The 13,868-nt window shown below is 40.2% G+C and overlaps 1 protein-coding gene across 2 annotated transcripts in view; it reads right to left on the reverse strand.

Moving 5' to 3' along the window:
• The window catches only part of grip1 (glutamate receptor interacting protein 1), a 371,696-nt gene that overhangs the window by 32,979 nt on the left and 324,849 nt on the right, over nt 1–13,868 (reverse strand). For both annotated transcript variants that reach the window (XM_063006172.1, XM_063006163.1), the window contains exon 16: nt 8,192–8,337. In XM_063006172.1, the coding sequence (XP_062862242.1) occupies nt 8,192–8,337 (146 nt within the window). The remainder of the gene's footprint in view (nt 1–8,191; nt 8,338–13,868) is intronic.

A 13,868-nucleotide genomic window follows, 5' to 3' on the forward strand; every position in this document is an offset into this window, starting at 1 on the left:
CATTAGTGTGTGTTGTGCTGGTATTAACGGATCAGACAGCAATGCTAATGGAGTTTTTAAACACCTCACTGTCTCTGCTGGACTGAGAATAGTCCACCAACCAAAAATATCCAGCCAACAGCGCCCTGTGGGCAGCGTCCCGTGACCACTGATGAAGGTCTAGAAGATGACCAACTCAAACAGCAGCAATAGATGATCGATCGTCTCTGACTTTACATCTACAAGGTGGTCCAACTAGGTAGGAGTGTCTAACAGAGTGGACATGGTATTTAAAAACTCTAGCAGCGCTGCTGTGTCTGATCAACTCATACCGACACAACACACACTAACACACCACCACCATGCCAGTGTCACTGCAGTGCTGAGAATGATCCACCACCTAAATAATACCTGCTCTGTGGTGGTCCTGTGGGAGTCCTGACCATTGAAGAACAGGGTGAAAGCAGGTAAAAAGTATGCAGAGAAACAGATGGGACTACAGTCAGTAATTGTAGAACTACAAAGTGCTTTTATATGGTAAGTGGAGCTGATAAAATGGACAGTGAGTGTAGAAAAATCTATCTCCCATTTTATCCTCTCTATTCTTTCTTTTTCTCTTTCTCTCTCCTCTCGTTTGCACATTTCTTGAGTTCCCAAGCACATTTCAATGTACAATTGCTGCTAACATTTGTACAAATTACAAATAAACTTGAAACTGCCATGCCACTAATGGCAGGCAGGGGGCATAAAGGCACATGACTGTCTCTGCGTCTCATTTGTAGTAATGTTCTGCACTTGGAAGATCGTTTTAAAAGCTGTTCTCATTGGGCTTTTGCTTGCTGGCTTATTGATTTAGCATTTTATTGCATAACACGGTCAGCCAGGCCAGTATCTCTTATTTCCACCTGCTTAGATATAGCCACGCTTTTATCATTTTACAAAAAAATTCAACCATTTGATCAGCAAGGAGTAACCACCCTGAACGGGCAAGGTTCCTCCAGAAGTGGAGTGACTGCACCACACACAAATCCACACTAGACATAGGCTGTGTCAGTATTAGAGTGGCTTTGCTTGTGTCCTTTTTAATTGCCGCCCTGTGTATACCGAGTTCCTCTCTCTTATCTTTTATCTAAAGACGTGAGTTTACATGCTGAATGGTTACTCAATTTTCACTCCTGTTTCTTTTATCTGTTTCCCACTTTTCTCTGTGGTCACGCTTTTCACCGGGGCCGTGTCCCAGATGTCCTTGTGGAGTGAGCGCCTGGCCACCTGAGTTTAACGACGTACACTGGGGACAGCATAGACTTATGTCCCTGTGGAGCAAATGTCTCTTTTCTAGGCGAGCATGTGGAGTCTGATACTCCCTACTCCTGTAATGTGCTCATCTGTCTGTTCTATTGCCTCTCTGCTCTGGGCTGCAGATTTTATTTGGTCTTTAGTTTCTTTTACTCATTTCTGTTATTCTGGCCACTTTATTTTGGAGTTTCCTTTTTATTTGTGGCTCTTTAGCCACAGTATTGTTATACCTTGGTTAAACTCTGGCATATTGTGTTCATCCTTCTCAGCTTCTTAGTTTTCACTATGGTTGCAACACACAAATACATTTCTAGTAGCCTTTTTCACCTGATTTGGAATGGGCAGCTTGATCTTGAACCGGTTCAACTTTCAAAAAAAGGTTCCGAACTGTAAAAGTTCGTTTGCAGCTGGAACCAAAGAATAGTAGATTTTTCAGCATTAATCGTGGTGCCATTTGTGAGCATGTCAACTTGTAGAGGATAGAGAAAGCAACAATGGCTGTGGAGTTTACAATACAAAATAAATTGGTTTAAAAATATAAATGTAAATTTTTGTGTGCATATACAAGTACTGACGAACTATACACCAATTATTAGGCTACTAGTTTTCTTTTCTCGTGTATACTAAACATCTGCTAATCAAAAGTTTCACCTGCCATTCGTCTCACATGGAGTAGCCTTCTATGTACGAGGGTTCTTCAAAAAGTTTCCGCACTTTTACAACTCTATTTAATAAGAATTTCAAAAACAAATTACATCACTTTTCTACATAATCACCTTCCGATGCATTTTCCCAGCGTCGTACCAACTTTGTAATGCCATCAGCAAAAAATGTTTTTGGTTGAGCGTGTAGTCACTGATGCACCACTGCTTTTACATCCTCATCGCATGAAAATCTTCTTCCCCTTAAAGCTTCTTTGAGCGGTCCAAAAAGGTGGAAATCTGATGGCGCCCAATCTGGACTATAGGCTCTCTCTTAGTCTCTCAGACACGACCAATTACTACTCCTCCCGCCCTCACCGTTTCCAACGGAAATATAAAAGTGCGTAAACTTTTTGAAGATCCGTCGTATTTTTATCACCAATAGTTGATCGAGGCTTTTTGCATAAAACAAACATCTGTAACAACAGCACAAATGCTTGCAGGTGATCTACACACTCCGCCATCATGTTAGTACTATTTACTTCTGTTGTGCAATGCCCGTTAATGATGTATCCTTGGCTCCCAAAAAGTGGTGGAAACACAACCCAGTACTTTAAGAGCACCAGGGTTCTAAAAAGCCAGTTCAAGAACCAGAGCTCTTTTAATCGAAATGGGCTATGGGTGGTGTTTATGTAGCACATTAAAACTAACGCAAATAAAGGTGGTGATTGAGTACCCAATGGTTTAATCATGTTGTAACCCAACTTTAGGTTTATACAGACTAGCAGTAGGTTTTAAGATCAGCAATATTATGTAGGAGGTAAATTATTATGACACGAGTATTAACTTACTTTATATATATATATATATATATATATATATATATATTATTTTTTTTTATTATTATTATTTTTTTTTTTAATGCATTTTCTTCCCTTTATCTCCCTTTTTAGTGCGTCCAATTGTCCGATTGCATCACGCTTCCTCTCCACCAATGCCGATCCCTGCTCTGATTGTGGAGAATTAAGCTAACCCACGCCCCCTCCGACACGTGGGCAGCATGCCGTATGCATCTTATCACCAGTGCAGTGCAGCTCAGCGTTGTGTACGGAGAGACACACCCTAAGAGCACTCTTTTCTCATCTCTGTGCAGGCGCCATCAATCAGCCAGCAGAGGTCGTAATTGCACCAGTCATGAGAGAGAGACCCCATCCGTCTTAGTACCGCCCATATCTGAACAACAGGCCAATCGTTGTTCATGTGGCCGCTCAGCCTTAGCCGGCAGGCAGAGCTGAGATTCGATATGATGTGTTTTTACCGCTGCGCCACCTGAGCGGCCCACTCACTCACTTTCTTAACTGCTTATCCAAACAGGGTCGATGGGGGTGCTGGAGCCTATCCCAGCTTTTCAATGGGCGCAAGGCATACAGTAACACCCTAGACGGGGTGCGAGTCCATCGCAGGGCAGACACACATACATACACACACACACACACACACACACAGACACACATCTATTCACCTATAGAGTGTCTCCAATTAACCAAGGAATCAAACCCAGGACCTTCTTGCAGTGAGGCGACAGTGCTACCCACCGAGCCACCGTGCCGCCCGAAAGTATTAACAAAACACCAAATTAACTTTTCAAGGGAATTACCTGTCAGCACCCCTGATTAAAGTGATTTTGGCTAGCAGCCCGGATCTAGTACTGACAGTGCAATAAAAGTTTTCTCAGCTTTTGGCAAAACTACAATTTCTGGAACTTGTGTTTGCGTGATATGAGATTTAAGAAGGCAAAAAGTAAAAACAGACTCTTCTCCACGGGAGCTTATGAGCACACAAACAGCTTTATTCGATCGCAAAGGTCAATTGCCAACCTGTGAATTAGGACTGGTCCAGATCGAACAGGAAGGAAGGAAGGAAAGAAAAATATAGCGAGCTCGCAGGCCCCCCTGAGTCACTTTATCTTGCAGCCTGTACACTAGACTAATGAAGCAGGGAAAGCTCTGAGCACCCCCAGACTCCAACTTCAGTTCTAAAATCAGAAAAGGCACAGCGGGACCTGTGTCTTTTCTCCGCATGGTGGCAGGAAGATCATGTTCATTTATTGCGTTAGCGAGTCTGGCGCATTAGGAGTCTCATTCTGTTTATGGAATCATGAAAAAGAAGGGGGTAAAACAGCCACTTGATTACTATCTCTACAGTTATTGAGCCTGATGACGTCTCCAAATGCCATGCTGGAGCTTTGTGATGAATCATTACTGCAGCTACTGAAAAATGAACTGACAAGGAGACCTTGTTACCCTATTCTCTTTCTTTCCTGAATAAAAAGGCCAGAGCTAACAATGATCAGCACACAGTGGCTGATGCCTCATTTAATTGTAGAAAAAAATGTTTTAGAACTAAATCTGTTCACAAGATTCAGAAGGGCTTACTGTAGTAAAACCTTTAATAGAAGAGATTTCCTTTTTATAAATATGAACATTAATATGGGCAATACTTATTCCAACAAAGGGGTAAAATCAAGATCTTCTTGAGCAGTTTCTCAAGGTTGAGTATTAGGACCGGTTTGTTTTATATTAGTGACATAATCATGTAACTGCGTCATTAGTACCTCATAAACCTACTGTGAATCACTATCAGTAATTTGTTCATGAATTGCTGTTTCTAATTCCATGCGACTGCTCCCATTAAGGGTCGCCACAGCAGATCATTTAACCGCCTGATGTCCTTCCTGACACAACACTTCTATTTATAAGGGGGCACTGATATGCATCCCCCAACAGCTAGGTTTACAGAATGACATGAACCTTTTGTATTTGTGAGACCAGTTTGGGATTCAAACGCCTAGAACTCAGGCACTGTTGTTATCCATCCATCCATCCATCCATCCATTCACCTACTGACCACCGCCCTCCCAACCCACCTACTTAGCTACCTTCCTACCGCTCTCCCTCCCTGCCTACCTACCAACCTACCTTCTCAGCTGCCCTTCCTGACACAACCCTCCCTATTTTATCCGGGCTTGGGACCGGCACTACAATGCACTGATTTGTGCATCTAGCGGCTAGGTATCTATAGGACAATTCAGTGTTTCCAGTTAGCCTGGTGGCATGTTTTTGGACTGTGGGAGGAAACCGGAGCACCCAGAGGAAACCCACGCGGACACGGGGAGAACATGCAAACTCCGCACAGAAAGGACCCGAACCGCCCCACCTGGGAATCAAACCCAGGACCTTCTTGTTGTGAGGCGACAGTGCTACCCACTAAGCCACCGTGCCGCCCATGCAGTTGATACTGTAGATTAGGATATTTTGCTGTACAAAAAGATCCTACGAGTTCAAAGATATTGTGAGTTAATGGTTTAAATCATACCGACAGCCATAGAAAAATGAGTCAAACTTGCCAGAGTCCCGCATGGTGACACATTGGGGCCTCTATTTTGTTTTGGATAAATATGCGTTACATTATTATTATCTTCTAAAATAAAACTGTTATGGATAACAATGTGTTATTAATAATATGGTATCTGAGCTACAAAAGAATAAGCCAGCAAAGAAATCATGTTATTCTGTTTATCTACTCTAAGAAGATTAATTCCAGTGAACGTCATAATGGCTGAATAATCATCTGTTAGCAAAATACATTGCTCATTGACAGTTAGAATGTGAGAACCAAATAAACTTACACTTGCTTGATTTTTGGCTGTATGTGGTCATATATCAAGACATTAGGCTTTCATAGCTCTGGGATTTATAAATTATAGATTAGGTGTTAATGATTCATTACTGCAGCTATAGAAAGTAAACCTCTACAAACCTTGTTACACTATTCAAACCTCAACATCAAATCATAATACACACATTGGCCTCACTTAAGAGCAGGGTAAAAATGTTCAAAGCTCTCGTCCTTCATTAAAGAAAATACATTTCTTACAGTAAGACATTTACAAAAGCCCTCTTTATCTAATTTATTACATCCAAAAGTCATTAGACACTGTAGATAAGATACTCAGCCTTTTTTATTTTTGTGTTGCATGTTTTTAACTCTGGTTATGTGAATAAATTATTCATATTACATTCAGAAAGCTTTTGTGAAGGACACTGAGTAAACAGTTTATTACTTTAGTTACAACATCGATCCATCCATCCATCCAACCATCAATCTATATATCCATTTATCCATCCATTAATCTATCTATCTATTTATCTATCTATTAATCTATCCATCCATCCATCCATCCATCCATCCATCCATCCATCCATCCATCTATCTATCTATCTAATCCTTCCATCAATCCATCCATTAATCTATCTATCCATTAATCAACCTATCCATTTATCAATTTATCCATTAATCGATCCATACATCGATCCATCTTTATAACTATATAGATATATCTATCTGTCTGTCCGTCCGTCCGTCCATCCATCCGTCTGTCCATCAATCCATCCATCCATCTATCTATCCATTCACCTACTGACCGCCGCACTTCCAACCTACCTACTTACCTACCTACCGCCCTCCCTGCCTACCTACCAACCTACTTAACTACCTGCCTACCTACCTACTCACCTGCCAACTTATCTTCTATCTATACTCAAAACAAAATTGTCACATTTTCATAAACTGTTTAAAATAATGTTATTCTTGGTGTAGTCATGTTAAGCCTCTAATTTGTTTTTAATTAAATCCCATTAAGTTAAATCCCATCCTACAAGCAGATTTTACAGTTAATAAAAATAGGACACACTCACTTATTCATTTTAGGAAGTTTTTGTCTGCTATGTAACCTCTGGCATGGTCAAGGTAATGACAGACCTCCTGTCTACTGTTAAAAGCACTACATAAATAAAGCTACCTGAATAGAAATAAATTAAATCAAGCCCAAGTTGTGAAATCCTTCACAGCAGTTAGAGCCCTGGTGAATAATAATAAAATAAAAGCAGGCTGGTAGTACTGATTTATTCATACCTGGTTGTAAATAAAATAAAAGCAAAAGATTTTTCAGTGAAAATAGGTAAAACATTATAATTTAGGCTGTTTGATGAAGTAATTAGCTTAAAAGCCTTTAATAAATTATTTATCTATGGCATCATTAAGGCAAAAGTTTAAAATCGCTGCATTAAAACATTTTTGTGCCCACGGTTTTTAACTTTTTTTATGTATTTATTTTTTATGCATTTTCTCCTCTTTTTCTCCAGATTTTTAGCATGTCCAATTTTCCTCTCCACTGGTGCTGACCCCCGCCCTAATCGAGAAGAGCGAGACTGACACACGCCCCCTCCGACATGTGTGCAGTAGCCTACTGCATCTTGTCACAGGAGGCGAGTTCATATGCGGATCAGCCTTGTGCACGGAGAGCCACACCCTGATCGCATTATCCCTCAACTCTGTGCAGGCGCCATCAATCAGCCAGCAGAGGTCATAATTGCATGAGGTCCCTATCAGCCAATAGTTGTTCATGTAGGCGCCCAGCCCAGCCGGATGGCAGAGCTGAGTCGAACCGATGTGTTCGAAATGTCAGCTCTGGTGTACTAGCGTGTTTTATCGCTGCGCCACCTGAGCAGCCCTATTAAAAACTAAACTAGAACTCTCATTTAAAATCGTATAATACATATAAAATTGGAAGCTGGAGATAATGACAACAGGTTTTTAAATATGATTAAAAAATGGGTGTTCAAAAGCTCAAGGCTTTAGAAAGTGTCTTTAAAACAAATCATATTAATCATGCGTTTTAGTCCTTGATCCTTTCAAAACAGTCAGGACTAAAAGAAAACCAAAAGGGTCAAATACTCATATTAATCAACTCTTGCCTTTAATACACGACTTTATCCTTTTTATCAAGCTAATCCATCACATTAAAATCATTCTTTTTATTTGGTAGTCTGTGCATAAATGCTGAGCCCCACTCTTAGCGGAAAGAAAGTACTCTAGGGAGATTTAATTGGTGAAATGAAGCCAGTGAGCATTTAATTGGGCTGATTGAACTAATTTTCCTCTATGTGAACAATGGTAATAGTGTTAGAGATTAGTGTGGGGGTGGGGGGGGGCATGGGGGTGGGGACTGGGGGCATTGTTGCGCAGCAATAGGCAGAGGGTCAAGATACAGAAGAATTTTAGAATGAATGGATGACGGATGAGTTTAAACAATGCACACCTGTGTTAATCTCTAGTTATATCTATTTGATACACAATTTATGTATACAGAAGTAGGTTATTGTGTAATTGTGGGTTCATGGTGTGTGTGTGTGTGTTACAAGGCCCAGGGGTACCTGAGTTGTCCTCGTCCTTGCGGATTTTAAGCTTGACCAATTCCTCACACTGCTGCAGGATCTGTACAGCATCCTCCATGGAGCAGTTGTCCAGACGGATATTGTCGATGGCCAGGAGCTTGTCCCCCAGCTCCAGAGTCCCTGTCCTGTGTCAGAAAATAAGATTATAAACACTTCACAGAAATATGGAATCTTAACAGAAGTATGATTTAATCCCATTACTTTTAGGTTTTTAGTTCCACCTTCTGTCTGACCAACTGCCTTGTGTGGATTTTAGTCATCATTTGGTACAGAATTAACTTGTAAATGTAGGTGTTTCCCATAGCTTAGTGTTTGGACCTTTTCATTTTATTTTACCATTGGGTCATATTATACATAATCATTTTACTTAGATAATCTTAATATCCATGTTAATGCCCTTTATTTCAGTCAGTAGGTGGATGGATGAATGGATGGATATATAGTTGGATGTATAAATGAATAGATAGTTGGATGGATGGATGGAAAGATAGTTGGATGGATAGATGGATGGATGGATATATGGATGGATAGAAAGATAGTTGGATGGATGGATAAATAAATAGATAGTTGGATGGATAGATGGATATATACTGTAGTTGGATGTATAAATGAATAGATAGCTGGATGGATGGATGGATGGAAAGATAGTTGGATGGATGGATGGATAAATAGACAGTTGGATGGATAGATGGATGGATGGATATATGGATGGATAGAAAGATAGTTGGATGGATGGATAAATAAATAGATAGTTGGATGGATAGATGAATAGATAGTTGGATTGATGGATGGATGGAAAGATAGTTGGTTGGAAGGATGGATGGATGGATGGATGGATATATAGTTGGTGGAATGATGCATGGATGAAGAGATGGATAGATAGATGGATGGATGGATGGATATATAGTTGGATGGATGGATGATGGATAGATAGTTGCATGGATGAATAAATGGATATATAGTTGGATGGATGGATGGTTATATACAGTAGTTGGATGGATGGATGGGTAGATAGACAGTTGGATGGATGATTTTTAGTTGGATGGATGGATGGATAGATAGATAGACAGTTGGATGGATGGATATACATTATATAGTTGGATGGATGGATGGATAGATGGATATATATAGTTGGATGGATGGACGGATGGATGGACGGATAGATGGATGGATGAATGGATGGATAGATAGTTGGATGGATGAATGGATAGATGGATGGATAGATGGATGGATGAATGGATAAGTAGTTGGATAGACAGTTGGATGGATGAATGGATGGATGGATAGATAGTTAGAAGAACTGTTATGTAACATCTAACATTGCCCTATCAAAGCTAGTTAGCTAGCTTAACTGTTTAGCTGGCCAGTCCCATCAGCATGTACTGAAAACAACTAGCTGGAACAACTAGATGAATTGCAGGAGCAAAAAAAATTATGAAAGGAGTAGCCAGGTCATCCATACATGGATGATTCCACTACTGATGAAAGATGTAACCAATGGCTTCATGCATGTTGAAGTAGCTGAGTGTGAGCCATGTCTCTCCTTGTCCAGTGAAAATGTTGGCAGATGTCTAGAGTAAATGCATGGGGAAATTATATTATCCAAATCAGGTGCAAAGGATGGGGGAAAGGGGGGGGGGGGGGGGTTCAGAGGAGGATCAGAACAATCATTGGCTTATCGCGCAGCACATTAATTTCCTCATAATCAACAAGCTAAGAACAGCTAGCTTCCATTTACATGTAATCACATCGGCAGGCAGACAGATCCTAATGTCCTATATGGTTCTATCTAACAGCATGAGAGCACAATCTGAGGCATACAGAAACGAGGTGCTTTAATGAGACAAATCCAAATAGGCCAATAATCACAGCACCAGACTTTCTGTCACATTAAATAACCTCGCTGCTTACACCTAACCTTTTTCTTGTTAGCTGGTAATTATATAGAAAACACATGGAACTACAGTATACAACAGAAGCAAATACATACCTGTTTAACATCACTAAAATGTTTGGAAATCTTAAATGGTTTCATTGGAATTTGACAATAGAGTTTGACAAGAAGAAAAAAACCCAGAATGATTAGGGCAATTTATTTATTTAAACAGAAAGGTGTAAGTGTAGACTATAATGAAGAGCTCAAGCCTGCCATTTTTCTTCTATTTTATTTATGCATTTTCTCCCTTTTTCTCCCGATTTAGCGTAGTCTATTTGTCTTCCGCTTCTGTGGATCCCCGATTGCGATTGAGGATGGTATATTGCTGCTCAGGTGCCCTACGATGCGTGCAAAGTCTTAGCGGACCCCTTCTTTACGTTCGTGCTTCTGCACAGGCACCTCTATGTGCTAACCAGGGTCCTTGCACAGCGTTTGAAGACCCCACCTACTTGGTCCGGTCATTTCCCCACCCAGCAGGCATGATGGCCAATTTGTGTCTGCTGCAGGCGCTGCTAATTGTGCCTGCTAGATGACGCCCAGCCGCCCGGTAGCAGAGTTGAGATTCGAGTCTGCCATTTTTACAGATTTTTGCAGCTCTTCTTTCAGCTGTTCTATAGGATTTAGCTCATGTGACATTGGCAATGTGATGGTTTTCACTCTCATTTAAAAACTATATTAAAACTGTATACTTTGTGCAGTGTGTTCAGCATCATTGTCATGTTGGAATGTTTAGTATCATGGTGTACACAGTAGCATACATGATGCCATCTATAAATGTCCCTACACCCTCTGAACTCATACAACCCCTATACTAACACACAATGTTTCAGTTCAGTTTACTTTGTACTATGCAGTCAAACAGGTTTCTTAGTTTCATCTGACCTGAGAAAGTTCTGCCAACATTCATCAGTATTCTTCCCACAATCTTTAGCAAACTTTGTTTTTCTTGGACGTGGTGCACAGAGGTTGATTTCATATAAAGTTTAGTGTACTGTCTGAGCGCTCAGAGAGAGGTAAATTTCTGTAGATAAGCCGGAAGCACTGGCCTGTCTGTTTTTCAGTGAAGGATTGTGTAAATATTGAACTGCACATTTTGTTATTTTTCAGAGACAACTGCTGCTCCTTAAATTACTTGTAGTGTGGCTTGTCTGGTACATCCTAATATAAGCTGCCACTGTGTTTCAGCTCATGTTTAGTAGCTTACCAATGTTGTTTGTTTTTTTTAGGATTTTAACATCATGTTTTTCACACTTTGGTTACATTCATGACAGAAATGGTAGTTACTCATTACACAAGGTTATATCGAACACAGTCATGGAGAATTTGATATCTCCAATTCACCTCACTTGCATGTCTCTGGACTGTTGGAGGAAACCGGAGCACCCGGAAGAAACCCACACAGACACGGGGAGAACATGCAAACTCCACACAGAAAGGACCCGGACCGCCCCACCTGGGGATCGAAGCCAGGACCTTCTTGCTGTGAGGCAACAGTGCTACCCACTTAGCCACCGTGCCACCACCAATGTTGTTGATTTTTGTGAAATGTTAATACAATGGAACCTCAATTTAACGGACTAAAAGGGGGAGCACTGGTCTGTAAAATGCGATTGCTTGAAACAGTTTCTTTCCGGGGGGTGCAAAAATATACAAAAACACAGCACTAAGATCAACAAAAGTGCTAAACATGCACATATTACATGCCTATAAACAGTAAAATGAACAACGTAAATAGACATGTAAATATGTAATGTAAAACCTGTAAATAAACATTAAAATTGGTGTGCTGTACTACTGGGGAGAAATTTCATTTACCTTGTATGGTGGAAGAGATTTTTTTATAGTGGAGACTATTATTCTGAATTTGAAGCACTGCTGGAAGCTACTGGAGCAGCGCTGGTGCATAACCTAGCACTAGAACTACAACCCCAAATCAGAAAAGGTTGGGACAGTATGTAAAATGCAGATAAAATAAAAATGCAGTGTTCCTTACATTTACTTTGACTGCAGACAGTTTGAACCTGAGATATTTCAGGTTTTATCTGGTCAACTTCATTTCATTTGTTACCATACCTCCATTCCTGCATTTCAGGCCTGCAACACATTCCAAAAAAATTTGGGACGTGGACAATTTAGAGCTAGTAATGAGGTGAAAAAACAAAATAATAATCTAAATCCAAACAGCTGATGTCAACAGGTGATTGTAATCATGGTTTGGTACAAAAGCAGCATCTTTGATGAGCAAAGATGATCAGAGGATCTCCAGTTTGTCAACAAATGTGTGAGAAAATTATTGAAATGTTTAAAAACAATGTACCTCAAAGAAAGATGGGAAAGGATTTGCATATTTCTCCCTCTACAGTGCATAATATCATTAAATGATTCAAGGAATCGGGAGGAATTTTAGTGCGTAAAGGCCAAGGGCGCAAGCTTAAGCTGAACACCCGTGATCTTCTATCCCTCAGACAGCACTGCATCAAGAACCGCCACTCAACAACAGCTAATATAACCACATGGGCAAGGGATTATATCTCAGGTTCATTCTGTCTGCAATGAAATAAAAGTTCAAGTAAATGTAAGAAACTCTGTGTTTTTCTGATTTGGGGTTGTAGAACCAAAAAAAAGGCAAGAATGAAATGAGCCTCCCGACAAAATAAAGCCTATCACTCATGTAAACAGAGAGACGTGTGTCGGCTAGTGGGCAATTACTGAACTACTGGTCTTGATACGCTTCTTGGGGGAATTTTAAACAATCGGACTGGACAATTGGTTTTCCAGATTTTGTCTGTTAATCCGAAATCCGTTAATTGGAGGTCTGTTAAATTGAGGTTCCACCGTGTTTGGTTTCATACTTTTACAGACAATGTCTTGCCATGTGGAGCCATAATGGATTACACACGATGCATATGAACCCAAAATTCAGAAAATGTTGGTGTTAACAGCTTGTTTTGCCCAACAAACAGACAAGCAGTCAAACAGCAATAAATAGATTGTGTAGTGGTGTACCAGGGCTTAAGTGGTTAGGCTTTAATGGAAATTGCAGCTCACCTTTGTTCCATGTTTTTTACAATGGATTTTTTAAATAACAGCCTGTATCCTATTATTCACATTATTATGAACTTTGTCATTTTAATACAATACTATTTTAAAACATTTAACATTTAAGTGATATTTATCAGGGGTGTACTCATTTTTGTTTTATGTTGTATGAAACAAATCAGCAAATTAGATCATGACTGTTGTATAAGAAATAAGCCATGAGGAGGGATCTCAGTAGCAAGCTATATCTTTGTTACAATGAACCTAGTTCTGCTCCTTTTTTAAATTTCTCCTTCTTTGCATCACAGTTTGTAATTAGTACTAGTGTGAGGGATGACCTTTCTGGATCTGTGAATGGGTCATCAGATGTAACCAGCCACTTGTTGTAATGTTTTACGCTTTAGCACCTTTAATTAAACCAGCCTGATAACCTTTAAACCATCTACTCTTGCTCCTGGTGTGTGCTGGCACGCTTCGGCGAACTCATCCGCACCGCAAATCAGCACAGATCTGACTGGAGCCGAATGGATGACGCCATCAGAGCTTAGAGTGCTCGTGTAAGTAAGTGATCTGCCAGATGTACTGATCTGCTCTGTGGACCAGCTAGTTGAGTGGGTGTCTCACAGAAATATGAATTCTGGGGACCTTGGTCTGAACCCTGCTTTTAGTTTAAACACATAT

Source organism: Trichomycterus rosablanca, chromosome 1 (assembly GCF_030014385.1).
Source record: "Trichomycterus rosablanca isolate fTriRos1 chromosome 1, fTriRos1.hap1, whole genome shotgun sequence".
In the NCBI taxonomy this organism is placed as follows: domain Eukaryota; kingdom Metazoa; phylum Chordata; class Actinopteri; order Siluriformes; family Trichomycteridae; genus Trichomycterus; species Trichomycterus rosablanca.